This window comes from Colletotrichum scovillei (genome assembly GCF_011075155.1).
Source record: "Colletotrichum scovillei strain TJNH1 chromosome Unknown Contig00010, whole genome shotgun sequence".
In the NCBI taxonomy this organism is placed as follows: Eukaryota; Fungi; Ascomycota; class Sordariomycetes; order Glomerellales; family Glomerellaceae; genus Colletotrichum; species Colletotrichum scovillei.
The window spans coordinates 828,375-854,348 of record NW_023336268.1 but is presented as its reverse complement, the minus strand read 5'-3'; the positions used below and the strand labels follow the sequence as shown (position 1 = coordinate 854,348).

General features: G+C 53.3%; 8 protein-coding genes across 8 annotated transcripts; 5 read left to right on the top strand and 3 right to left on the bottom strand.

Moving 5' to 3' along the window:
• Positions 1-575: 575 nt before the first annotated feature.
• On the top strand, positions 576-929 carry HER10_EVM0001526 (uncharacterized protein; the record flags this gene model as incomplete). The annotated part of the gene is made up of 2 exons (XM_035471271.1): positions 576-636; positions 724-929. 2 exons carry the CDS (start codon positions 576-578, stop codon positions 927-929), a joined length of 267 nt encoding a protein of 88 aa, XP_035327611.1.
• Positions 930-1,596: 667 nt separating this feature from the next.
• Positions 1,597-3,851, top strand: HER10_EVM0007183 (heterokaryon incompatibility protein; the record flags this gene model as incomplete). The annotated part of the gene is made up of 2 exons (XM_035476748.1): positions 1,597-1,935; positions 2,184-3,851. 2 exons carry the CDS (start codon positions 1,597-1,599, stop codon positions 3,849-3,851), a joined length of 2,007 nt encoding a protein of 668 aa, XP_035328158.1.
• Positions 3,852-5,234: 1,383 nt separating this feature from the next.
• HER10_EVM0004749 (polysaccharide deacetylase) lies at positions 5,235-6,721 on the bottom strand (the record flags this gene model as incomplete). Its single annotated transcript, XM_035474382.1, has 2 exons — positions 5,983-6,721; positions 5,235-5,919 (listed from the first exon to the last, which is right to left on the bottom strand). The coding sequence occupies exons 1-2, from the start codon at positions 6,036-6,038 to the stop codon at positions 5,235-5,237; spliced, it is 741 nt and encodes a 246-aa protein (XP_035327926.1). The 5' UTR covers positions 6,039-6,721.
• A 5,318-nt stretch (positions 6,722-12,039) lies between these two features.
• On the top strand, positions 12,040-15,549 carry HER10_EVM0004351 (glycosyl hydrolase family 18). Its single transcript, XM_035474000.1, has 2 exons — positions 12,040-14,652; positions 14,710-15,549. Exons 1-2 carry the CDS (start codon positions 14,109-14,111, stop codon positions 15,378-15,380), a joined length of 1,215 nt encoding a protein of 404 aa, XP_035327887.1. The 5' UTR covers positions 12,040-14,108; the 3' UTR covers positions 15,381-15,549.
• A 500-nt stretch (positions 15,550-16,049) lies between these two features.
• On the top strand, positions 16,050-18,671 carry HER10_EVM0010635 (uncharacterized protein). Its single transcript, XM_035480088.1, has 2 exons — positions 16,050-17,145; positions 17,216-18,671. Exons 1-2 carry the CDS (start codon positions 16,807-16,809, stop codon positions 18,323-18,325), a joined length of 1,449 nt encoding a protein of 482 aa, XP_035328448.1. The 5' UTR covers positions 16,050-16,806; the 3' UTR covers positions 18,326-18,671.
• Positions 18,672-18,918: 247 nt separating this feature from the next.
• Positions 18,919-21,464, top strand: HER10_EVM0004318 (magnesium and cobalt transporter CorA). Its single transcript, XM_035473967.1, has 2 exons — positions 18,919-21,103; positions 21,159-21,464. Exons 1-2 carry the CDS (start codon positions 19,413-19,415, stop codon positions 21,325-21,327), a joined length of 1,860 nt encoding a protein of 619 aa, XP_035327885.1. The 5' UTR covers positions 18,919-19,412; the 3' UTR covers positions 21,328-21,464.
• Positions 21,465-21,710: 246 nt separating this feature from the next.
• Positions 21,711-22,461, bottom strand: HER10_EVM0004279 (uncharacterized protein; the record flags this gene model as incomplete). Its single annotated transcript, XM_035473929.1, has 3 exons — positions 21,711-21,746; positions 21,830-22,200; positions 22,365-22,461. 3 exons carry the CDS (start codon positions 22,459-22,461, stop codon positions 21,711-21,713), a joined length of 504 nt encoding a protein of 167 aa, XP_035327876.1.
• A 2,632-nt stretch (positions 22,462-25,093) lies between these two features.
• Positions 25,094-25,516, bottom strand: HER10_EVM0010168 (uncharacterized protein; the record flags this gene model as incomplete). Its single annotated transcript, XM_035479637.1, has 2 exons — positions 25,094-25,401; positions 25,480-25,516. 2 exons carry the CDS (start codon positions 25,514-25,516, stop codon positions 25,094-25,096), a joined length of 345 nt encoding a protein of 114 aa, XP_035328406.1.
• Between the last annotated feature and the right edge of the window lie 458 nt (positions 25,517-25,974).

Below are 25,974 nucleotides of genomic sequence, written 5' to 3'. Positions count from 1 at the left end.
ATGTTGCCCTTGGCTGGATTCATCCCGTCGGTAAGGCTCCCCGCGCCAATACCATGTCTGCCGCGAATCCGGGGCCAAGAAATCACCAAACGAACGAAAAAGAAGGATTAAGCGGTAGCTTAGCCCAGAAGACCCAGCGATCACCCAGATTCTCCAGCTCCTTGCGCTGATTAGCACCGAAACCGAGAGGCTGAACAACGGGCCCATCGCCCTATCCACCCCTTGTCTATAGGAGAACAAGTATTCAGCAGTATGCCAAACCCACTGTCGCGGATGTCAGGCGTCTCGACATCGTTTGAGGGAGTCAGCACTGCAACTCCACGAGGACTGGGGAAGGAAAAGAAGGTAAGAAATAAGCTTAGAATGCATATGTTATAGTGCACGATGGTCATATTGCCTTGACGCGCTTGCGTATAAAGGAAACTCATTTCCGATTATTCAACATTGATCTTCAGCAAACAACTTCCAATCATCGCATTCCGCCTTTTCTCTTCTACTGCTGCCAGGTGCACTTTAACTATTATAATTAACATATCTCTTCGACTTTTCGTCAATCTACACCTATCACCACCACCATGCAGTTCTCCGCCATCTTCTTGACCGTCGCCGCCTTTGCCGTTGGCAACGCTTTCGCAGGTGGGTAGTTTCTATCCCATTCTAAACCGCCTGCATAGTACATGATGTATTACTTTGTTACAACTCGCTAACCACGTGAAAATATAGCTTCTGTGCCGCGCAGTTTCGTCGACGGAAAGGGCAGCGCCCTATTTGGAAATGTTGGGACGGCATGCTCTGTAGGCGCCAAGGATGGCGAATGCGATCGATTTGGGCGCTGCGTTCAGTTCATTCCTCCCAACGAGCAGTCTGTTCTCAACCAGGGAAGGGAGGTAGCCACTTGTACTGCAGGTGGACAGACCGGCACACTCTGAAAGGAATCTCGGAGACATCTGCTCGTGAGATCAAGTCTTAGATGATGCTTGAGACTCAAACGGTCCGATACAATCTTAGACAAATTAACTATCGTGCTTGAAATGTCTGCAATATACTGGTGCAAGCACAGCAGTGTCTATCGATGGTTGGCTATGAGATTGGCCAAACCTTGCCAAGGATTAATGCGGACCTGTCGTTGGAGCTCGAGGAATTACTGAAAGTACCGTATGATAGTGAACAGTGTATTAGTACTGGATGACAGGTGTGAACAGTAGAAGCACCGATTAGAACGAAGGGCAAGAGAGGGTAGCTTCGTCATGTCTTCTTTGGGCGCATTCCAACGCAGGTACATTGTTCTGCCCGCCTACCAATTTGGATTATTCGTACTAGAACCTATCAACAATCAACTCAGACGCCCGCCTCTGTTTTGTTTCATGCAAACTGCCTATCAATCTGTTGATTGCCGGCGCTAAGTGATGTATGCGGCCGTCACCTGTGAGTCAACCCGTGACCAGTCACATATATAAAGCCTTACGGTTTCTGTTGAATCATCTACCACTAATGTTCTTTAACCTTTCATACCTCTGTCACTTACTGGCCATTGAGTTACTATTTGTCGTCTTCAATCATAAGGCAGCGTTATTCCCTTAATTTCAGGCCCGGAAGATGCTGTGCTCGGCTTGCCAAGAGTTCATAAACTCTATAATGACAAGAGAAGAAATGTGGCCTATATCTCATCACGAAAGCTGCCGGAGTCTCGAGTGTGCCGTTAAAGCTGGTTGTTATGCATGTAATCGATTGTGGGCAATTCTGCCTCATGACGCGAGAGACTGGATCCGCGTTGAAGCTTCTAATTCCCCAGTTGTTCCTCACAGCGCAGGCCTAGAAACTAGCAGTTACCCCGACACAGATTACCACAAATGGATTACCAGTCCGACGGCAATCACACACGCCTTGCGGGCATACGAGAAACCTGGACATGAGGGTGAAGAGTTCTTTCGAATCGTCGCCAACCCACAAGCTTTCCCACTATGGATTTCTCCCAGACTACGGCGGCATTACCAGGGAGCATCTTTCAGACTCATTCCCTGCATCGGTATGTAAAAAGCCTGACGGGAACGCCATTTCATTGTCAAGACTGAAGACAACTATCATGACTATTTTATGAGTCTGTATTAGGAAGATTGTCAATCATGCTCAAAACGGGTTTGACTGACCGCTTTGTAGGCTCCTATCAAACCTACTCACTCAAGACATATTCTGAAAGCACCTCTTCGCAGCAGACTTTTGCTCAGGTGGATTCGTGGTTCCAAGATTGCAAAAATAATCATGAGAAGTGCAGAGAGGTTGCCACTGATCCAAAGTGGTACCCAACGCGCCTCATTGACATTGGTCCCTTGGATACATCGAGTCTTGTCTGCCGCATTATTAACACTGGCGATGAAACTCCTCATGGCCCCTATATGACTTTAAGCCATTGCTGGGGGAGCATAAACGGTCTCACTTTGACCAAGAGCAACGCCGCCCAGCTTTTGGAAGGCATTCTTCCAGAGAGCCTACCACGTCTTTATCGAGATGCGGCTTGTTTTGTTCGGAAACTCGGTGTACGTTATCTCTGGATAGATGCTCTCTGCATCATTCAAACAGGAGATGGCTTGGCCGACTGGCGACACGAATCGACCCTCATGGATAAGGTGTATTCTCACGCATTCTGCAACTTGTCAGCTCTGTCTGGACTGGATAGTTCACATTCCCTATTTTACAAACGGGACGTCGATTCTTGCCGACCACCACTTATTCACTACACTTTCGGAGGTCAGACGAATCCAAGTTATCTGGTCGATGCGAATTTCTGGGAGGAGGAGGTCAGGCGAGCCCATGTCAACACGAGGGCATGGGTATTTCAAGAGTTCCTTCTTTCTCGACGTGTTGTGTCTTTCGGCGAGCGTCAGGTGTTTTGGAGTTGCCGGTCAGGTCGTGCGGCGGAGATATGGCCCCCGGACATTCCTGTCAAGGATCCCTACGAAGGTCCGCGTATCGAGGATCTTCAGCTTGGCGACAACAGAGCCCGAGGAAAGACGAAAGGCACACTAAAAGCATACGAGTGCTGGTCCAAAATCGTATTCACATACACTGGCTGCAAGATCACGTTCCCCAGCGACAGAATGATTGCTCTCTCTGCAATAGCTAAGGAGATGATGAAGGTGCTGGGAGATGAATACATCGCAGGCATGTGGCGTCGCCACCTAGAATCAGAGCTCCTTTGGAGAGTGCTTACTGTGTCTACTCCTTCTAGCTCGCCGCCTATCGCCTATAGGGCTCCCAGTTGGTCTTGGGCCGCCGTAGACGTTCCTGTCGCACCAGGCAGCCTGTATGAGCCCGACCATCTGCTCATCAAGGTGGAGGACTTCCATATCGGGTACGTGACTGGCGAAAAAACCGGCCTAATCTCTGGGGGGTGGCTGCGTTTGTGGGGTATATTGAAGCAAATGAAACTTTACCGTAGCGAAGGGCCGCACAGGAGAGACGATGACCATCATGAACAAGTCTGGAACATAGTAGTCAACGGGCTCAACCCTAGAGAGGAACAACGCGAGAACCATGTTGAGTTGGATATGTTCCATGACAATTTTGACGAGCAGAACGACAAATCGACATTGTACTGCATGCCTGCTAAGTGGCGAGAGGTTCACGTTTTTGACCCTGAAACCAATGGGTGGACTGATAGAATATGCGATTACGAGCTTTCTATGTTGTTGTTCGAATTGCAGGACAAGGAAAGGTGCCTTTTTCGGCGCCTTGGAAGAGCTCGTTTGTCGACTGGGCCGACAAAGGAAAACGTTCTGATTCGGCAGGAAGGAGAGAGCGAATTTCCTTGCGAAGAGTATCTCGAAGGAAGACACTTGATCCGTATAATCTGACATAATGATGATGTAGAATAGTCTGTCCTTGATGCTCGAGTTGTTTTCAGAGAATCTCTAAATCTACTGAGTTGTCTCTTAGCGAAAATCTTGAGTGTTCTGACTTATATATTGTACTTACAAAGAGAAAGGCACCGGCAGCCTGTCATCTTCGGCTTCTCTACCCCTATCCTGAATCACGATAGACAGAAAATATGAGCGGTCGGGAAGCAGCTAGCGTCCAAGCCTTGTGGTAAGCACGCTCAAGACGTAGCTGATCTGAGCGACGTGAGACATATGTGAGAGAGCACATGGGATCCTGACGGGTCAGATTCCTCCCAAGCCACCAGGAACGGCGCATTAGCTCTGAGATCAGCATGTGAGCAACTTCAGATGAAGAAGCTCAGAGTTCAAGTTCTAGTGCGTAATATTCTTTCATTGCGCATCAGATACCATTTTTAAGATCTCTCATCACTCACTTGTCTTTCCTATGCATACCGGCGTGTCCTGAGGGCTTTCGTGCAATCGTGGGCTCAACACGCCCAAGCTTAAGATCCAGGCGCGACTTCAGGATTAATATGTGTATACGGTACATAACTACATTGAGGGGCGTCTTTTCAGTCCGACAGAATGTGCAAGACAAGGAAGGGCAAAATTCGATCAACAATGAGACTTTCCGCAACACCATCAGAACCTAAAAGTCTAATTAAACCACTTCGACCATACGATCCTTCGTTGGCATTAAAAAGAAAGAATAACTCAAATCACGCATATGCTAACCCCAGGCAGTACTTGATCAATTCGATCCAGACGGGACTCGAACCCACAATCTTCTGATAAAATTCGGAAAATCCATGGGGATTTCTCTCATTGTGAAATCAATTAAAGTCAGACGCCCTACCAATGAAGCCACCGGACCGAAGCGAACGGAGATAATTGATAATTTCTCGATGAAAGTGGAATAGTACACGATGGTCTCATAACAATTGCGTAGAGTGAGTTGCAGAGGTGTGGGGTTCGTGGTCTCAAGGTGGATTTGAACTTGTGAAGACGACCTGGTGGATCTAACTCATCTGACTTACACGAGGTGAGACTGTCGACACTCACGAGACAAGCAGTGAGAGAAGCGGGGTAATACGAGACTGAGAAGCAATCACGAAGACTTTGACAGACTCATATGAGGTACTAGTAATTTCATTAAACATTGGTATCTCCACGAAATGACGTGCGCCGATGGGGTGTCCCTGGTATATCCACCCATGTGTGTATGTACGTATAACCGGCGGAAACAAGCAAGTGTAATCCAACGAAACCTTGTCCAGAAATTTCCAATGCGATGCTCCATGCCATTTTTATCCAATTCCTCACGCTTCTCACAAACTTTCACCACGAGGCACAGAGACTCTAGGCCTTGTACCAGTTCTCGGGAGCGTCGCCAAGGCACTCTCCGACGGTGACGGCGCGGTAGCCCTTGGACTTGAGGTTGTCGATCATCTTCTGCACCAGAGAAACGACAGTCTGCTGGTGGACATCGTGGGAGAGGACAATGTAGCTGTTGCTCGCGGCGTCGGCGCTGAGCTCGTTGTTGAACTTCTCAGCCGAGATGTGCGTGGTCTCGGGGGTGTCGTTCTCGTAATCCTTCGTGTCGAGGCTGGTGTCGATGACGTGGTAGCCCAGGCTGGCCATATCGCTCAGGCAAGCGGCGTCGCAGGAGAGGAATGGCGCGCGCATGTACTTGGGCGCGAAGCCGGCGATACGGCGGGTTGCGTCCTCGAGCTGGGTCATCTGAGAGATGCGGTCCGCCGAGGAGAGGGTGCTCAGGTCCGGGTGGGAGTAGGTGTGAGAGCCGATGAGGTGACCCTCGGCCTTCATGCGGCGGATGTTGTCCGGGCCGGGTGCCGTCTCGATGTTGCCCCAGTTGTTGCCGTTGACGAAGAAGGTGGCCTTGACGTTGTTTGCGGCGAGGGTGTCGAGCAGCTGGGAGGTGTAGGTGAAGGGACCATCGTCAAAGGTGAGGGCGACGACGCCGTTCTGTGTGCACTTTGAGATAACCTGGCCGACGGCGGGACCTTGACGGCGGACGAGAGGGCTGTAAGAGTGATGTTAGTTTCATGTCTGTGTCCGAGGCCAAGAAGGGTGAGCGGGAACGTACCTTGCGTTGGCGAGGGTAGCCAGTGCAGCGGCGCCAACAACAGTTGAGAAATGCATGGTATCGGTTGGTTGATGGGTAGGGGGAGGTTGAGTGACAGGGAAGGATGAGATGTCAGTGAGACTGGGGGACTCGGACGTGAGTAGATATTAAGCTACAAGATGCTTGATTAATCTTGGCTGGGGAAGCTGAATACAGGATGAAGCAGAGTCGAGAGGTTGGGCAGAAGGGGAGGGGGAAAAGACGACTTATAAGATCCAAACTTGGGACGCAACGGAGATAGGTCTGAACAGGGAAACATGGAACAGTTGACGGTCAGAGTTGAAGATGGGCCCAAGCCAAGAGTTCACGTATGGGTCGACCCATCTCCGTACCTAGAATAGAGTCTAATGAGAAATCCGCTAGAAGGTAGAGAACCCGCACGGCACAGCCTGGCGGCGGGGTGGTGGACGGACTGGATAGTCAACCTGCCTCATCGTGGGAGTGGGTTTGAGAAAACGGGACGACTGCGGGCCAAAGACGGTGCCCCATCCATCCATCCATCCATCCCGCCTTTCGCATCGCGCAGCAGCAGCAGCACTTGCTTGCCCCTCGTCCTTCGCGTGCCATCGTCCTTACGACGGACTGGCCGCTCAGCCCTAGGCTGCCATAGAGCCTTGGCGGGCACGAGGAATAGCACCCGATGAGGCTCCGATACGAACCACGGTACTTTAGTCATGATGATGGGCAGGGTAACTTGAGAGCAACGACGGGGACTGATGATGTGCCGTGGGGGGAGAAGATCCACGGCGCGTTTTGACGTCAAGAGGCTTAGAGGCATGTAAGCTGACTGGACGGAGGGATTACCCTCCTGTAGGCAGACGCAGAACAGGGTACTTTGCAAAAAAGAGAGAGGCGACCAACAAGAAAAAGGAAAATCGTAACGCATGCAGGTACTTCGGGATGTGGATGGAAGGGAACAGCTCGAGACGTCTGTCATTCTGTCATCCTCGACCAGGTTTCCTGTTCAAAAAAACGTATCAGTTGCTCTCGCCCGAACGGCGGCGCAACCAGAACGCCATACTCTACATGTAGCAGCGGGAAAGATGGAAAAACCAGGCAGGTTGGGCAGTACATCGGAGATGGCTGGGATGTGGCGTGAACGGTGCCAAGCAAAACGGTAAGCTTTTGGTGCAGACCTGCGAGGTACCTATTTACGCCCACGACGAAACAAGTTGCGAGCGTTCAGCCAGAGGTAAACGGGGTGGAGTCAGCCACAAGCGCCGCTCGATACTGTCTCGGGATGGACCTTTGAGGTTTGTCTTGCTTTGGTTGCGAAGCTATTGGGGCGCCGTTGCGGGACAAAGGCCGCGCGTGTGGTTTTCTTCTCGAGGCTGGGGGTCTTTTCCCACCCAGAAGAAGACGAAGACGCCAAAATGGACAGAAACGTAGTGCGCGTCCTCGACGAGAGAGAAAGAGTGAAAACGTGTTTCCGATACTGTAACGAGGGGTTCCCCTCGAAGAATCAAAGGGACCCCCTTTCGTCGCAGCACGGGAACCAGGACCTCGTCGCAGAAGAAAGGCGTGTGCTTTCTGCACATGGAAAGTAAACGGCCCGAGGGGGAAATGCGACTCGACTCAATATTGCACTCAACACTGGAGGCAGCAGCAATAACACAGACTGTTGCATTGTGGCGCGGCACTGCTGGTGCTGAGGTGACCCGGCAATAGCAATGACGGAGAAATGCCGAACGTGGTTCTCTCTCTGGCTCTCTGCCATGTCTCTGGGGCTTAACTGCCCTTAGGGCCGTCAAGCGTCTCCAGGATTTCCAGGAATACCACCACGGGCTGCGGAAGCGTGGAGGCTGGGGATCCGAATGCCTGCCAACCTCTCCACTCTCGCGGATAACCATAGATCGTCCCGCCGATTATCTCGACGTCGCTTCCCAGTAGGGCTCTGCGCTAAGGATTAAGTTACATCGTGCTAGTGCGAGTTGTTGTCCGTCTGCCTGGGGCGGAATACGGAAAGCGCTTAGCATTTCGCAGTACCCAGCTGCCACGCTGCTCACAGTTTTTTGTCTCACACACACGCGCGGGAGGAGGAGGAGGAACTTGGAAGAGGGAGGGACGGAAGTGGACGAAGGAGAAGAGGACGACCCCTGGCTGGTGTGGTAAGACGACAACGGAGCTGAGTTACTGAGTCGCTCAGCGAGAGGATGAACCTGTTCGCATGCTCTCACTTTTTGTCTTCCATCTGTTGACTCTGAACTCAGGCCAGGCGTGCCCAATGCACCAGGGACGTGTGCCAAGGCCCAACCGCAGACTGCGACTGGCTCGCAGATGGGCTCTCTGGAGTCTCTCAGGATGGCGATCGTCCAAAGCCCTTATGGGAACCCATCTCTCGGCCGGGCGTGAAATACGAGCACGTCGTGGAACTTTGCTGCGATGCAGGAACTGGGGGGTGTCGTCAATTCTCGTAGGATGGGACCTCATGGCCCTATGAACGCCGTACAGCGTGACCTCGAGAACCCTGAAATATCGGAATGGCCCCGCCTAGGACGACGATATCTTGGCTCTCTCTTTCTCTTCCCGCGCCGCCGCCCAGGCGCATTGAGCGACGAGTGCGCTTCCCGCCTTCAGAACTTGTCATGGTGTGACGATGAAGCTTGGCCTGTCGTGGACTCGTCCGTCAGCTACTGCTGCTGTTCACCCCCCATCAGAGAAGATGGGCAGACAGCAAAGCTGAGTCTCAGCGGCCCAGGCCTTCCTTGACAGTTTCCTTTTGATGGTCCCCTGTCATGATCGGGTCTCTCGGTGCATAGTGGCTTGGCAATGCGACCGCCGGACTCTGTTGAATAAGAACCCGAGAACAGTTGAGTGAGAGAAGAGAGGAGTGCTCCCCATGATGCAGCCGCTGACAGACCGGTCAGAAAAGAACCCCTGTTCACCACATTGCGCCCCGTGGAAGCGCATGTTCTCAAGGCCGGTCGGGAGTTGTTCACGTTGCGTTTCTTGCTCTATTGCTGCAGACCTATGCAGAGTCCGCTTCATCGTCGTCCGCAGTCTATGTCCAAACTGTCTAGACACCCTACACAAAAGCTATAGAGAGCGAGAATTAAATGGCCGGTGCTCGGAGACAGAGGCTGAAACAAGCATAGTGCGCAGCGCCACGATTCACGGCGCGACAAAAGGGATGAACTCGTTTCTGCCGTGGAGGTTGAGCGAGGTCTGCTGATAGAGTTCGATTCTTGGGACTGTCCTGAAGTCTTGACAGGCCCAGTGACTGGGGGTGGTTGCTTAATCAATCTGGTCTTGGAGAGTCTTGGAGAGACAGGGCCGGTAGAACAGGAACCATTATACTGGGACCAACCCAGTGCTCCATGAGAAGTCTCCGACGCCGCCGCAACCCGTATCCTACAGGGGACGTGGGATCCCAATCTTTCGTCTTTTCCATCTTTAGAGGGGGGGCCAAGATGCTTGGGTCTTGGCTGTAAAAAGCTAGAGGACCCCAGAAGACGCAGTAGACTAGGAATACCCCAGCCTGCCGGAACCCCGCGTCGTGTCGTACGTCGCATCGCGGCATCGCTTTGTTGGTTCTGTTTTCTCTCGCATCACTGTCCGCGATCACTCAACCGCTGGTTGAGTCCATTCTGAAGCAAGTAATAGTCGGGCGCGAGGGAGGCGAAAGAGACGAGAAGAAGATGGATGGAGGTTTGTGCTGACCCGGCGCGGCATCTCATCTTGCCCACCTCCCGGGCAGCCTGACCGCTTGACTGACCGCAGAGTACATTGCCGATGCAAGTCGCTGAGCTCAGGTTCATGATCGACGGCTAGAAGCACAACCAACGGAAGAGGCTTTTTCTGCTCTGTATGTACTTTTGTCAATTGTGCAGATAAATCAGCCGACGTTTCTACATCAAAATACTCCAACGCTCGTCAGCCTGCAGCTCCATCCAGTGACAGGTCCCTGTTTTTTGCTCTTCCAGACCACCTTGAACATTGAAGCAAACACTCCCCAGCTGCGATGCGACGCTGAAGGTGCGCGATGATATCTGGGGAGATGACGCTCGTCGCCTTGGAGCGGGCCCGGTGCGGGACACCCAAGACAGCACTCTCACCATCTTCGGGATAACTGATTTCCTCTGACTGAGACATATGGAGCAATCCGCGAGCTGACGAGACATGGTCCTCCCACGGGACGGCTTTGACGTCAGCCGGAAAGTGGTAGCGATGTTCCCTGCTCTTCGTCACGATGCATGGCCACGTCAGGCGGCGCATCGTCAAAGATCTGGTCTCGTAAGAGTTTTTGGTGTTTTTGCCCAGCTGAATTGCTAGAGTCCCATTGGCATAAACGGAGATACGGATGCGCTCACTGGGAACGGCGCCACCCTGCTAGACCGCTTGGCCAACGCCGTCGCATCGTATTCAAGAAACGGAACCCCAGACTCTCCTAGAGTGGCACTCGGAATACGGAGGACTAACGACGCCCGAGATCGACGGCTGGGGAGCCAACTTTGGGTGAGGAGACCCTCTCTCGTCTCCATCTTCCAAGACGCTTGTCAAGGCGGACAACTCCAAAGGGTCCCAATTCTTTGCGGAGTCCCGCCGAAATTCAACTCTCTAACATCCTTTTTCGCAGCCTCGTCTTCTCTCTCGCCCTCATGTTTCCGCCGGATGCCCCGATGGGACGCCAAGACCGTCGTACCTGAAGCATGGGCGATTGGAAGGTTTCAAGATCCGCAACAGCATTGATTTGCCAAGACGTGTCGTCTCCTCTGCTCTGCGACTTGCGAGTGACAGCAGTCAAACACGGAGTGACGAACCCGCTTTACGAGTCAAGCGCCGAAGCTGACGCTGCCCGAATTGAACAATGGTACCGGACGCGCGTGGTATTGCTAATTGAACTGGCTGATGATTGCGACGCTTGTCAGAAACGAGATGGCAAGAAGATTCGACGTTTTTTTTGCCCAATGTCTTTGGAAGAAACCGTCCCGACTTCCCACCTGAGCTACGCGGCAGCACCTGTAGGGTACGGAGCCCAATCCGAACCGCGTGATCGGATGTCTCCTCTTTTCGTCCAGCACCGTCAGAAGCGAGGCGATTGCGAATTGGCTACCAAGTCGCCGGGTGTGATCAAAAGCTTCCTTTGCAGAGGAGTTGCAGGAAGCCAACGCAGGACCAAAGTAGCTCGATATCTGTTCCTCGGGATCAAGAAGTGTGTCGCTCTAGTCTGTGTAAAGAGAAGGCTGGAACCCATCCATTGGCGATAGTCCGCAATTGCGGCAGATTATTCTCGCGGGATAAGAGATCACCGGGCAAGCCGGCAGCTAAGTGTTTGCGTGCTTTAGGATCTGGACCCTCCGCTTCCACGGAGCCGGTGCCGATACCCCAGCCAGCTATTCAAGAGAGAGAGAGAGAGAATCCATCGCCTCCCGCTGCATTAGATCGGTAGGTATCCGCGGGGCTGGCTCCTCTGGCTGAGTAAGGACCTGAAAGGGTCCCTCGTGGTAGCATGACAATTGGTTGTGCTTAAGCTCTTCATACTTTCCTCCTCTGGGGAAGACATCACCTGTAGCGCTTGTGTTCACCGCGCAAGCTAGCTCGTGGCGTCGTCTGCGCCCTCGGTTTCCACCAATCCCTGCGTCGTGATTGCAACGTGGGTGGCTGTCATTCCCCCTTGCCTCCCGCCAGCCATGTCCAGTCCATCACGCCATTATGAGGGATAGTTCTGGATGCAGCTTGGCTGGGGCAGGGGAAGGTAAGGGGAGGGGCAACGCGGGGTCTGCCTCTAATAGTCTGCCAGAACTGCCCTAGATGTTAGTTTAGATAGCTTTGAGCAGGAAGTGATGTCCCATGACCAACCTCTCTGGAAATGTTGAATGTATTCCCAGAGATTGCTGACTCGATGGAGAAGAACAACGGTCTACGGTCCATAGGTCAATATGGCGTGGTAGGGTCTAGGTCTCCTAGATCGAAGTTTGATGCTTGGATGAGCGGGAAGCCTTCGATGGACCATCGACTTCGTAACTGTCACGAATCGCGATGGTCAATCATAACCGTAAGTAGGCATTAAAATCAATATGGCTGTCTTTTCAATGTTGATTATCCCACGAGGCGTCGCTTCATGATGCCATGAGGTTGGAAATTGTATCGATGAAGCCAATGACCTATGTGGCTCTTTGCGCTTTCCTGAATTCCAGCTACTACTGACGCTTGTCCTTGAACATGCTCACTTTCGTGGAAAAGGGTTTAAAGCTCCTTTTCGAGTTAAGTATGCCATTGAGCTTCATCCACGTACGAGGCTTGGAATCACAAGCGCAGAGTCATGGCCGAGTCCACACCTCCACTTCGTCGGGATGGCTTCCTCCTTGTAATGGCTGATCGCGTGTATTTCAGGGCTCTTCACACAGATAGTGTAGCTCTGAGTGTTGGCAGACGACCAGTCGAAGCAAGCGAGATATTTCTGCTGTTGTGAGCTTGTCGTGCTTATCATCAAAATGGCATTCCTTTGTCATTGTTTTCTCCTGCCATGGCCTGCGAGCTATGTCGACCCAGCTAAAGGAAATGAGACATTTCTGGTGTCTTCCCAAGGGTTGTTGATGCGGCTGAGAAGTTGCTCTAGAGAGAAATCCCGAGACATTTGACTTGATCCGAAGGCAAAGTTCTCTCAGTTCAACTTCCACGCTGCATCTGTCCGCTGTCAAACGGTTGACCTCTGCGAAAGGCCGTCTTGGCCCTGCAGTCAACCAGATGTCGTGCTTCACGTCCTTTACTTCGCGACCGCTGTTCGAACTTGGCAGAGATCCATCTGGCGGAAATTGACATGCGGCGATGGTGAGCTGGGCCTCGCCAAGTCCACCTTCTCTATAGTCTTGAGAGATGTCCTTCCGCATGCGTCGGATTGCGCCGGAGCGCGAAAATGTCTCGTGGCGCCGTGGCCGCATTCATCGTGATGTTTCCTTGTCGCTCATCGGCCGCACCCAACGGCCAAGGCCATCCGTCCGACGCCACGCCGCCAAGCGGTAGCCATGCGTGCCATGGAAATGCTCCCTCCACCGGCTCAAAGACTCTGTTGAAGGGTTGGTCGCGATGCAAGTCTTCCGGGATATCGGTCCCCGTCCCCCGCGGCCGATGCCATTCGATATGAGCCTTGCAGCCGCATGTGCTTTGATAAAGACCTCCTTCCTCCCTAGGCAATCAGCCGGTCAGCGTGCCCTTGGAGTACTCAATTCGCGACGATTTTGCTGTTTGCCGCGTGGTCCTTGGCAGCAGCATTGGGATGCAGGACAAGCCAAGGGGGCTCTGTTTTCCTCCAGTCTCCTTCTCAGACTCCATCTGATTCCTCTCCTCCCCGGGAGTCCGCCGTCAAACGGAAATCCCGCCGCTCGATCGAGAACGCGGTCGACATTCCTCCGAGCACACAGCTTGCTTCCCGTCTGCAGGTGTAGATTGCTCCTCCGAATGGTGAAGAGGGGGAGAGCAAGCCTGCAAGTCTTTAATGCAACGGCCTGGCTAAAAAGACGTGCATGGTCGCATTCTCCAAGAGGGACAAAGGCTTACGAATCGTCCACATATTTGTCGAGTAGCCTATCGAAGAAGGCCGCCAAGGAATTAATCGAATTCCTCTAGAATTCCCCTGGAATTCGAGAATTTAGCCAATGTCCCATGCGGTCGGTATAAGATCTCCCCTGGGTTCAGGCACGAAAGGGAGAAAAAAAGGGGGGGAAAGATCAGGAACCGGAAAGGATTGTTTTCTACCAGTCCCAAGTCGCGTGCGGTGTCTCTCTTCTTTTAGGAACAAGCACCAGCACCGAAAGCAGGTTTTCTCGATGACCTGGAGGCTGTTTTTTTGTTTTTTTCCTGAGCTGTTTGTTGTTTCTCAGTCGGCCGTCACCGGTTTGATCGTGGTAAGGCGAAAAGAAGAAAGAGACGTTTACGAGAGGAATTGAGGAGAATCAAGGAGAACACGAGGGCAGGAGAGGAGGAAACTTGCACCCGATGCAGCACCTGCCTTGGCTGTCACCGGATCCCCAATAGCGATCCAGCTGGGCGCCCTGCAGCGGCATCTACGGCAAGCACAGCCCCCGGGGGCCTCCACGTCAGCGAACTGGGCCACCCCGCCGCACCCGGACGGGCCCTAAGCTACAAAAATGGCCCGAGGACGACCCCTCCCCCGCGCCGTCCCGCCGTCAGCCTCAACATTGACATCGACACACACCACAACTTTGACCTCGACCTTGACCTCAACATCGAGCTCGCCGAGACGACTGTCCTTTCTGATCTTCAAACTTCTCGCTCTCACAGCATTCATCCAGCCCGTCATGTCTCAAGGCTGGGTCAACGCCGTCTACTACCCCAATTGGCGGGTGTACAAGGGTCAGACACCCGCCTCGATGCCCGTCAATGCCGTCACTCACGTCATGTACGCCTTTATCAAAGTCAACACGGACGGGTCGCTAAAGCTCATTGACGACTGGGCCGATACCCAGATTCCAGTCGACGGGACAAAGGGCTGTCTCTCGGCCACAGCCAAGCTCAAGGCCTCGAAGCCGAGCATCCGCACCCTCGTATCCGTCGGCGGTGGCACGGGCAGCGCCGAGTTCCCGGCTCTAGCTGCCAACCCTACCGCCCGCGCTCGTTTTGCCAAGGAGATCAAGGCCTTTTGCGACAAGTGGCAGCTCAACGGTGTTGATAGTAGGTTTTCCGATCCTTGTGTTCTCCCTGGTTTCTGGCTCTGACACTTTGTCCAAGTTGACTGGGAACACCCAAGCGACGCCAAGCAGGGCAAAGACTACATCAGCCTCCTCAGCGACGTCCGCCAACAGATGCCAGCGGGTAAGTACCTCATCACATCAGCCCTGCCGCCGGGCCAATGGGTGCTCAAGAACATCGACCTCAGACGAGCCGCCTCGCTCCTCGACTACCTGAACCTCATGTGCTACGACCTCACGGGACCCTGGACCGACGTCTCGGGCAACCACGCGCAGCTCCTGGCGTCGAAGACGCTGGTGAGCAACAACCCGAACCTCAAGATCGCCTGCGCCGACGGCATCACCTACGTCACGAGCAATGGGTTCCCGAGCCGGAAAGTGCTGCTCGGAATCCCGGCGTATGCCCGAACCTTTCCTAATGCGAAAGGGCCGGGCGGATCGACAAAGGGGTCTGCTGAGGTTGATTACTGCGACATGTCGAATGATAGTGTTGATAAGGCGACTGTGGACACGACTGCCGCGGCGGCTACTTATGTTGATCCCACGTATGGGTTCATGACTTTTGATGTGCCGAGATCGGTGGCCATCAAGGCCCAGTATGCGAAGAGCAAGGCTCTTGGTGGGTTATTTTACTGGACTGGCGTGGGAGACCGGAAGGGGAGGCAAAGTCTGGTCCAGGCTGGGTTTAATGAACTCAATGGCATCAAATGAGCCTATTTCACGTGGTGGCGGGTTGGAAAGACTCGCGGTGTACTTCAACATGGATTCTGGTACATATCCTGGCTGTGGATACGCCATGGAAAGGCAGCTGGATTGAAAAGGCTTGCCCATAGATATAGAGGTAGCCATGAATACGAATAATGAACATAAAATACCAAGGCACGGGAGTACTATCCAAAGTCGATGACGGTGAGATTTGCACAATGATTAGTTCAGTCGAACATCTAGCCCCTTCGCAAGCAATTATAGGAAGGGAGCCCAAGATAGTTGCAAAACCTTGAGGGATCGATTTGTGGCACTCCGAGTCGCATGAGAACCTGTCGTGAGACGTGAGCCCAGTATGAAGGAATTCCACATGAGAAAAGCGGAAGGGCTCGTGAGACAGTAGAACTTAGGAGTTGAGCATGAATTTAAGCTTGAAATAGTACCTACAGTGACGGGTACGTCCCCCGATGGGATTGTCCGGCAAGCGCCCACGAGTGCCCCACCCGGCCGGTACTGGAGGGGCCGTAAAGCCCCACTCGGTAGCCGGCAGCCCTCCCATCCAATCACCGGCTCATTGTGCAGGGGCCAACAAGCGCGGACCTCTTCTTATTTCTCCTGCGTCCCTGTCACTCTCAGTCTTTGGCCCTTTCTCCCCCTTGCACACACAAATTCACACCTCAACAACTCCTTTTTCGTCTCATCTTCCCGCCACGATCCCCGCGCCATCCCTTCAGGATCTGCCGCCCTGCTACACGAGCCGTTTCACGCGCCGGGCCATCCCAACCAACCGGAGGCTCAATTCTCTTTAGCTGCATTCGAACCTTGTGCAGCTACTTTGCCATGTGGTGCATACCACAGAAACTCTCGAGTCCCAATCCCCACCGAGTTATCCGTTGAACGAGTGTTCGGACGGCACTCTGTCAGCTTGTCACCAGAAAGGCGGGAATGATGCGCAGCAGGGAGGGGGGCTCAGCCGAGGAAGGTTTCCCATATCTTCCCGGGCCCAGGCTGCCAAACGAAACCTCGCTGCAAGATAGGAATCTCGTGAAACCATGTTCAGACCCTAGCGCTCGCGCTTCTTGGGGGGCAAGCAGGAAGGGACAAGATTGCATGGGACCGACGAAGGCTTTTGGCGTCAATGGGATGGCGCTTGGATGCTCAGCGACGGATGATGGATGACGGATGACAGGCGACAGATGGGCTGGCCTTCGTCATGGGCCGAGTATAAGGGTCCATCTGCCGTCCTGGTCTCTCATATGAAGCGATCACCTTCGATATTGCTGCATCGACTCTGGTGATATCGTGGTTCCTTTCCGTGTCTTTCCTCTTTCCATCTCCCTTCGTTTCATTGTCAACACACCCTGCTGTGCAGGCTTTCATTCTTTTCCGATACGCTCATTTACTACAAGTTTATCTTTTTTCACTTATCACCATGATTTCTCAAACCGCAACTTTTCTGGCTTACGCCACACTTCTCGCGTCCGCCAGCCCTCTCGGCCTCCAGCGCAGAGCCGTCACGGAGCTCAACGAGGAGGCCACAAAGGAAGCGCATCCCCGTGACGACACCGCCACGCGCGCTTTTTCCGACGTCCAGATCAAAACAGCTGACGGCAAGTGCCTCTTTGTCGACAAGTTATCTGGAGACTTCCGGGCGAACCTCACCCCGATCCAGGTAGCCGAGTGCGGAGCGACGGACGGACAAGGTTGGGACGTCATCACTGCTGGAAAGCACAATGATCAGCTCAACTCGATGCTCATCGTTAGCACTCTCGTAAGTTCACTCTCTGTATCCCCTCCATGTGGGTCCCAAAGCGCAAGACGATACTGATTCATGATTATAGACGCAAGCTTGCTTCAACTTTGATCCCCGTCGCGCGGCAGGTAACCAGGTCAACCTCTTCTCCTGCGGCGGACGCGCAGCAGGCGAAGGCCTGGTGACGGACTCCCAGCTCTTCGCCGTAGACAGCGGAGCGGGACCCTCAACCTTCCAGCCCAAGAATGAGAAGGGCAAGTGTTTCGCGGTCAAGGGCAAGGTGGTGGACATTGCGGACTGCAATGCCGACGACAAAGCCCAGTCTTTTGCCTTTGGCGGGAAGCCTGCTTTAGTCGGCGGAGGAGCCGGGGCGGGAGGTAACGGAACTGGCAATGGAGCGGATAACGATGCTCAACAGCCTGCGCCAACTACAACAGCGGCAGCCGTTGTGACGGGAAAGCCTTCAGCCGGATGCGATGACAACGACGAGACCATCACCATGACGCTGACGACCACAGTCAAGCCCGGCCAGGGCAATGCCCCCGTCGCGACCGCCAAACCCGAGGCAACGTCCGCTCCGGCGGTAGCACAGCCCGTCGCCTCCTCAGCCCCAGCCGCCGGAAATGGCCAGAAGGGAAATATCCCCGCCGCCAATCCCACCTCGCCCGTCCCCGTCTCCCGTGCCGGCGGCACTCTGAACCCGACCGCCGCAGCCGAGGCCAACGCCTTCGACGACACGGCCACCCGCGCCTTCACAAAGGTGGCCATCCAGGCGCCCAACGGGCAGTGTCTCTCCATTGACCCAACCGCCGGCGACTTCCGTCAGAACCTCATCCCCGTCGCCGTAGCGGCGTGCGACAAGGCCTCTCCCAATCAGCAGTTTGACGTGATTTCCAAGGGGAAGCACAACGACGGCAAGGACGGGGCGATGCTCATTGTCAGCAGCCTGACCAACGGGTGCGTCAGCACCGACGGGCGGCGGGCGGACGGCGACACGGTCACGCTTTTCTCGTGTGGTGGTCGTGCTGCGGGCGAGGGGCTTACGAATAGCGGGCAGCTGGTCAAGGTCTTTGGGGACAGCTTCTTGTGGTCGCCTGTGAATGATGCGGCTACGTGTGTTGTCCCTGGGAGTCAGGGACGTTTGGTCACGGCTGCTTGTAAGGGGGACAATAGTGAGACGTACAAGATTGTAGCCTAGAGGACAGGATATGTTTGTCTAGGTAGCTTGATGTTTGTGAGTGATCCTGCACATGTGGTATACTTCTTTTCTTCGTCGTTGACGACAGTTATACTTGGGAATTGGATTACCCGGGCATCTTTATGAGGGAGATTGGTCAGGTTAGGGAGTACATGGAATTAGACGATTATCAGCAATGTAAGGGACATGATTCTGCTTCATGTCAAAGTCTGCCAATTCCGAACGGCACTCAAGTTCCGAGATATGGACCACGACGACTAGTCAAAAGCTTGACATTACTTTCCAGTCTGATGGGTCGAGGCTAGACTCCAGACTGGGTCATCTTGAGGTGATCATTGCAGCAGGGGAAGCTTGACGCGGATAACCGGCACCAGCCGAGAGCTTAATCGCTGTCACCCGCTGTATCGTCCAATAGCGGATGGTGCAAGTAAGTAGTGGAGTTGTTACCTGTATTCGTACAATTTACTGTACTGCCAAGCGACGTCATTAGGGGGTTCATCGCGATTACCCATCCCTAACCTGCCCTGCTTTGCTTTCTCCTGGAAGATGTGCCGAGGAAGGGGTCACTTCGCTTCGCTTCTCTTCTGCCGGCGTCACACAGCATCAAACCATCCCACGTTTCTGCAGCCACCAACATCTCTCAGTTTATTCCATCCATCTACGAACACCCATCCATCCATATTCGTCCAGTCTCACCTTCTAGTCAGCCATCGCAACTCGTCTCGCCCAATTGAGATGCTCGAACTACATCTCACGTACACTGCCAGAGAAAACGACCTTGCTAGATGCGGCTGAAGGACGCCATTCTGCGACACTCGGTGCTGATTTGACCATTCGACGCCACGAATAACGCGAAACTTGCCATCTTTCCTTTTCTTGTCTCCTCCGTCCGAGCCAAGCTTTACGCCGTTGCGGTTCCTGGACCCCTAGCGTACCAAGCGCCACGCGACGACGAAAAGCTTCGTTTCTTGGAATATTAATGTCTTGAACCACCCACCAACCGGGCGACCGATCTCTCCCCTCCTCTCTTCTTCCCTCGTCACCACATCTACTCTGCCTTACCTACCCGGGGACGTGTGCGACCGTCATGTCGCCCGACACCGACCCGTTCGGCGCACCAATGTCCAAGACAATCAGCGAACCCGACGACAGCGCGCGCACCGTCCGATTCCCGTCCTTACAGATCGATACCCGCGACCATGCCGCTTCCCCGACCTCGCCCACGGCGCGCGTGCGTGTCGCCGCTCCTAACGATGTTGGCGCACCTCTGACCCGCGCCTCTACCGACCAGAACATATCCCCTATGCGACGACGCGCAGGCACCTTCAAGCCGGTAGAAGACTACGGAGACTTTGAAATGTCTCGCCCCGGCTGGCAACCCGGCTCCGAGCCCGGCTTCGATCCCAACAAGTCGGACGGCGGCCACGCTTCCATGCCCGCCCTCCGTGCCGAGTGCGACATCTCCGTCTTCGACTTCAGCCAGGGCAACATGGTCCAACACAAGTTTAGGAACGAAGAGTTTGTCGACTTCCTGCGGAAACCCCAGGAGCCGTGGGTCCAGAGCCGCTGGATCAACATCAACGGTCTCAGTTGGGACGTTATTCAGGCCTGCGGAAAGTACTACAAGCTGCACAAGCTCGCCATCGAAGATATTATGAACACGAGGAACCGCACAAAGGCCGACTGGTACGCCAACCACGCCTTCATCGTCATGACGCTGCAGAAGCTCGTCCTCCTTCTCGACGACGACAGCAGCAGTAGTAGCAGCAGCGACGACGATTCGGACGACGTAGCGAGCGTAAAGACTGCAAAGTCCGGGAAGGGTATGAAGAAGCTGAAGCGCGCCTTTACCATGGGCGGCAAGCCGAGACCAGACCCAGAGACGGGAAGGCAGAGGGCCGGCAGACCGACCATTGTCACGCAGGGCGACGGCAGCGGCTACGGGGCCCAGCTGAACCGCAACATGAGCGAGCTCTCCCAGCTCAAGGAGACGGCCTTTGTCCGCACCCTCCAGCGCTACCACGCCTCGGCCAACGAAGTCCGCACAGAGTACATGGAGCGCCACTCCTCCCTCATGTCGCGCGGCCTCGCCGTGTCCGCCGAGCAGGTCGCCATCTTCCTGACCTCGGACAACACAGTCATCTCCTTCTTCGAGATGTCGGCCGAAGACATCGAGCGCCCCATCACCGTGCGCCTCGGCGATCCCTCCACCATCCTCCGCCAGTCCTGCGACGCCTCCCTCGTCGTCCAGGCCATTATCGACGCCATCATCGACCTCGCAATTCCCCTGACGGCCGTTTACAGCGACGTCATCGGCGACCTCGAGCTCGACGTCCTCACGAGCCCGAGCATCAAGCAGACCCGCAGCCTCTACATCTGCGTCAGTGAGATTAACAAGATGCTCACGTTCCTCAACCCCATTGACAACCTCGTCAACGTCCTGCGCGATCACCGCACCGAGCTATCGCAGGACGAGGCGGCGCGGCAACTGCGCAACCCGGCCAGCGGCGTCATCGTCACGCCGCTCACGCACACGTACCTAGGTGACGTGCTCGATCACTGCGTCATAATCACCGAGTCCATGCAGCAGATCAAGCGGTCCGCTGATAACCTGATTGATCTCATTTTCAACACCATCTCGGCGAACCAAAACGAGAGCATGAAGCAGCTGACCATCATTACCATCATCTTCCTGCCCCTGACCTTCTTGACTGGGTACTTTGGACAAAACTTTGAAAAGTTTCCGGATATCCAGAACCCCATGGGCATTCAATTCTTGTACGTTGAGACCACCCCTTTCGCTCCGCAGCTATCGTACTAACCAAGGAAACAGTTGGGTCATTGCTTGCCCTGTAGTCTTTTGCACAATCATCATCATGATGCGCTCCTGGATCTGGGCGTGGCTCGAGTCGTTTTGGCAGAAGAGGAAAATCAGCGCCGAGAGGAAGAAGCAAAACAAAAAGAGGGCGCGAAGGGCCAAAAGGAGGGCCAAGAGGGATTAGGAACCCCGCCCCGGCCGCCGCTTTCCTTCGAGGTCGAGGCCTTGGTCGTGATTGTTGGTCTCCTGTCATGCTTGTGTATTGTGATACCCCCCTACTTTCTATTTTAGACACCATTTAGATCTTTCTGTATACCACTACCCAATACTAGAGATTCAATTGAGCGGGCTTTTGAGCATCGCTACGACAATTTGAAATTTCTCCACACGTGAGAAGTGAAAGTAGGCAGGAGTCTGGGAGAGTGGTTCACTTTGGTTTCTTTCTTGGGCTCACATGAGACCAACAGGTAGGCAAGGGGGCAAGAGACATGTCTATTCAACCTTGCAAATCTAACGAGCTTCGAGTCGTGTATCCCACTTTCATCCGATCATACCAGCATCCCCCCTTCATGCGACAGGTCCACCAGCCTCAGGAAGGCCGCACTACAAAAACACACACACCGCAATCAGCCAACCTATTCTTCGCCTCTCCAATGGAAGGGGTAAATGCGGGGGGGGAAACTCACGTAATAAACAACCAAGCTCCCACCATCAAAAATCGTCTCCAGCGAAACCGTCTCGCCCTCCTTGGGCGCAACAGCCACATCGCTCCTCGTGTTCCACGCAATCTGCGCCACGGAAGCAGGCTGCCCGACGCCGGGCGTCACGGTCGCGTTCGCCCACACGCCCGGGTCGCCCGCCGTCGCGGCGGCGAAGACCTCGACGCCGACCTGCTGGGGCGGGTACGGGCTGCCGTAGCCGACGGCGCCGGCGACCTTGATGACGAGGGACCCGGAGAAGGGCGAGGCGATGGAGAAGTCTGTGATGTTGGCCGAGGGGGAGGAGCTGCTGAGTGCGCCGTCGAGGACGACTTCTAGGGGGGTTGCGGCGTCGCAGCCTGTTTGTAGGGGGGAGGTGGGTTAGTGAGTTGTGGTTGGTCGGGATGGGTTGGGGTTGAGGTCATCTCAGGTTTCATCCGCGATCTATCCTTTTTGTCTACGGCCGAGCGGGCCGGGAGGTTGGAGTTCGGATGGATACATGGGGGGATGTGTTATTACTTACGGGAGTAGTCTGCGCGGACGCCCCATGAGCCCTGCGCCACGGCAGCGTGGGCGCCGCCGGCGGCGAGCAGAGAGGTCAGAAGAATAGAGGCGTACATGTTGTTGTTGTGAGAATATCGAGAATATGTATATCCGTTGGTACGTCAGGTTTTCCTCAAGTCCACTTAGCTAGCAAACGACGGGAATCAACCTCTCTTTTGTACCCGCCCATCCCGCCGTTTCGGTACATTCGGGGGCGGTGACGATCATGTGTTTATAATAAGACCGAAAAGCCCTACGATGCTCTGCCAAGCAAAAACCAAATCTAAAGAGGTTTATTAAGTATGAACTCTATATGCAGATGCCGGTGGACGTCGAGTGGGACCCGAGGAATTGGTCATTCGTCGTTTTGGCGTTGTCCGCCCCCCCCTTCGTATGCAATTTATATTAAGTTGGTCTGCTCACGGCAAACGAGTCAGTGGGTATAAGTGTTGGTCATACCCGACAAAAGGAGGAGAAAAGGAGTAAAGTATCGCTCCTTTTTTTTCTACTATTAATTCAAAAGGAGAAATGAATCCGCGACGTGATTACTATAGTTGAGTTGTTAACACTTTTGAGTGTGTTTTTTTTTGTCAAATTTGGGTGTGTCTGTTGGTGGTGGCTATTGAGGAAGTGCTGTTTGACTACCCACTCTTCGATTCTACGAAAGTTATAATTCCATAAGCCTAATTTTTAAATGCGTCTCTCGAGAGCAAATAATTCATCTGACCGAATGCGTTGTAAACTGAATTGAGATGTGTCTGTCTAGACAGCCGTCTGGGTTATCCTCGCAAACTTCAATTCTCCTGGACTAAATTTCTGTGCAACATATCTACATGTAGACAAAGTGCTTATTTTTCTTGTATTTCCAGCACTGTAGGGATTCGTGTACGAAAGACAAGGCGAGGAAGTCTCAATAATTTCACCTCGTATGCCTGTCCCTCAGACCTTCATAGCCGACCCAGCTATTCTCAAGTACCAGTGGCGTTACGATCACCAAGAGTCAGGAATCAAAAATTGTTTGAGCCTTCCAAGCCGGGGCTACGAGGCTACAATATGATCATGTTTAAGTTAAACGCCCAATAACGACAACTGACATTCATTATTCCTATCAAAGAACCCGTCGAATCTGAGCGTGTTGGCAAAACAGAACCTTTCTGTCCTCGATCTCCGTTATAAGATGGGTAGACAAGAACTCGTCGGGTAGATAGAAAGATTTTCTTAGCTCTTCAGATGTGTTGTTTTGAGCACAATTGCCATTCATGATAGAGATGCTGAAGCCAAGGGTAGGAGGCCTTGGGATCATACCTACCGTGTCTGGTGCATTTGGTAACTAATTGGCCGATTGAATCATTATGAAGGGAGGCATAGCTTTGAGTTGAGGTGATCGCTGTTCTCCTTACGTTTGACCTATACTCTGGGCTAATGAAGCTTACACGGGCACGGCAGCGGTGATATATCGTGGCGTCGGCCAGTTCAGGTCTGTTCAGTAAGTGTCATTGTTGTTGACATCGGCTATGTAATCAAACAAAACACCGAACTGGCTCAATGTAGAATAGTAGCCGGCGATAATAGTAATCATGTACAGTTTGCACATATGTTATATAGAGCGCCAAGTGCCTCATTCACTCATGCAAATTCAAACAAAATATTTACATCACACACAACACATTCTTAAACGCCTCCCACATCACCGGATTTTCATCATGAAGCAGTTCACCATTGTCGCTCTAAGCATCCTCTCCACGGCGTTTGCCCTGCCCTCTCAGCAGGATGCTCAGCATCCAGGTAAGGAATCTTGACTCGGCCTGGGCTCATCCAAAATGGCATTCACTAAGACGGAGAATCACTAGGCCTCGTCCCGCGGGTCAATATCTGCAAGAACTTCTACCTTTCCAAGAAGGACGGGTCTGGCAACGGTCCATGGACTTGCTGTTGCGCCAACACCCAGTGCACGGTCAGCTGGGGGGTCACTTCAACCGCCAAGTTGAATGGCGATCTCGGTGGTGACTGGTCGGCGGTTGATGACAAGTATCACATGTACGTCGCGGCTGGAACTCGTTGCGATCACTAGATATTAGTTTTATCTACAGAATATGGCACATGTCACGAGCTGTGGCACGCAGCAATAGGCATGTGGAGTGCGGTACAGTGGCTTGGTCTACCAAAGTGGAAATAGATAAAAGGAAAGGTATATATACGAGACATGTATGATATACATGTGATACAGCTCGTGACGGATACTTCGTGGGTTGCGGTTCCCATCCCTGCTATGTGACAGTATGAGATGCCCCTGGTTCGAATCTATCCCACCTTGACGATGGGCCTTTAAAGAATATCAAGAATCGGCACTTGCAGAAGAGTAAACCTCCCTCACCTCTCAAAATCCGAAAGCAGTCGTCTTTCTTTCGCAACCACATGTTCCCATCGCAGAGCTCATGCGCGGTTCCTGGCGGCCTGGAAGGAATCTGACTCACCGCGATCCCACGTTCTCCCGCGCGCATGCCTCATGCCGTCGAGATCTACGAGTCCTTGGTGCCTCCTAAGTTCGGGACAAATGCACTAGCTCTCAGGGGAAAGAACCATGGGATGGGGTAGGGGAGAGGTGTGTATAGTTGGGCACCTTGTCGAGCCAAGACTTCGAGTAAGAAACGGCGGCTCGTCGAGTGATCATGTTGCTTTAGGAATCTGGCAGTTTTCTAGTGACCAGTTTCATCGCTTCGCACCATCCTCCCCCTTTTCTCCATCTGTGATCGAATCCCGGCCGGTATCCTGCCTCTGGTGGTGATCACACTCCTGCCTCCCAGCATTCATTTCCCAGCTCAGAGCACTAAACTTCCACTTGCCCCAACCAAGCTTCAAGTCAAAACTGCTATGGAAGCCTCGGATCTGTCGCTCTGGCTGTTCATCTTTGGGGTTCTGGACAATCTCCCAGTCCTCTTCGCCTTCCTTCTTCTCTTCGTATCGACTCTGCGCTGGAGTGTCGGATCTCAATCTCTCCTTGACGGACGACTTCTGCTCTGATTTGAACAGTCAGTTGGCATGGTTTCTCGGGAGAGAAAGTTGAAAATAAGGAAGGTAAGGTGAAGAAAACATACCTGGCGATATGCGATATGTGCCTCCCTGCTGTGCCATTTCGATGGTTTGGTCTTCGCTTTTTGAAACAGACGTGAAGGAAAGAGGATGACGAACGTCAGCATAGACAAATCTCTGCCCCTCTTCTATGGTCTTGGGACCTTGGTGGCGGAGCATCTCAGCTCAGCCTAGACTTTACTAGCTGATCGATCGACAACCAAAGACTCTTTGATTGGTTGATGATCATTCGTCAACTCGTATTCATAAATCTTGGTCGGTATCGCTTGGGTGAAGACACACCTATTGCTGATGTTTTATTGATTAATTCTAGCTGGGTATGGATCTGTAAGTATGCTGATATCTCTACGAGGTTTCCCCGTTACGGAAGAAGATTGAGGCAAAACCCCTCCTCATCTGACGGAGCTTCCAGGCAGTCGCTCTGGGTATCCTGGGCAGAAGTTGCAATCTCCTAAACAACTCTTCTGCCTCCCTCTGAATTTAGATATTACGTCCTCAAT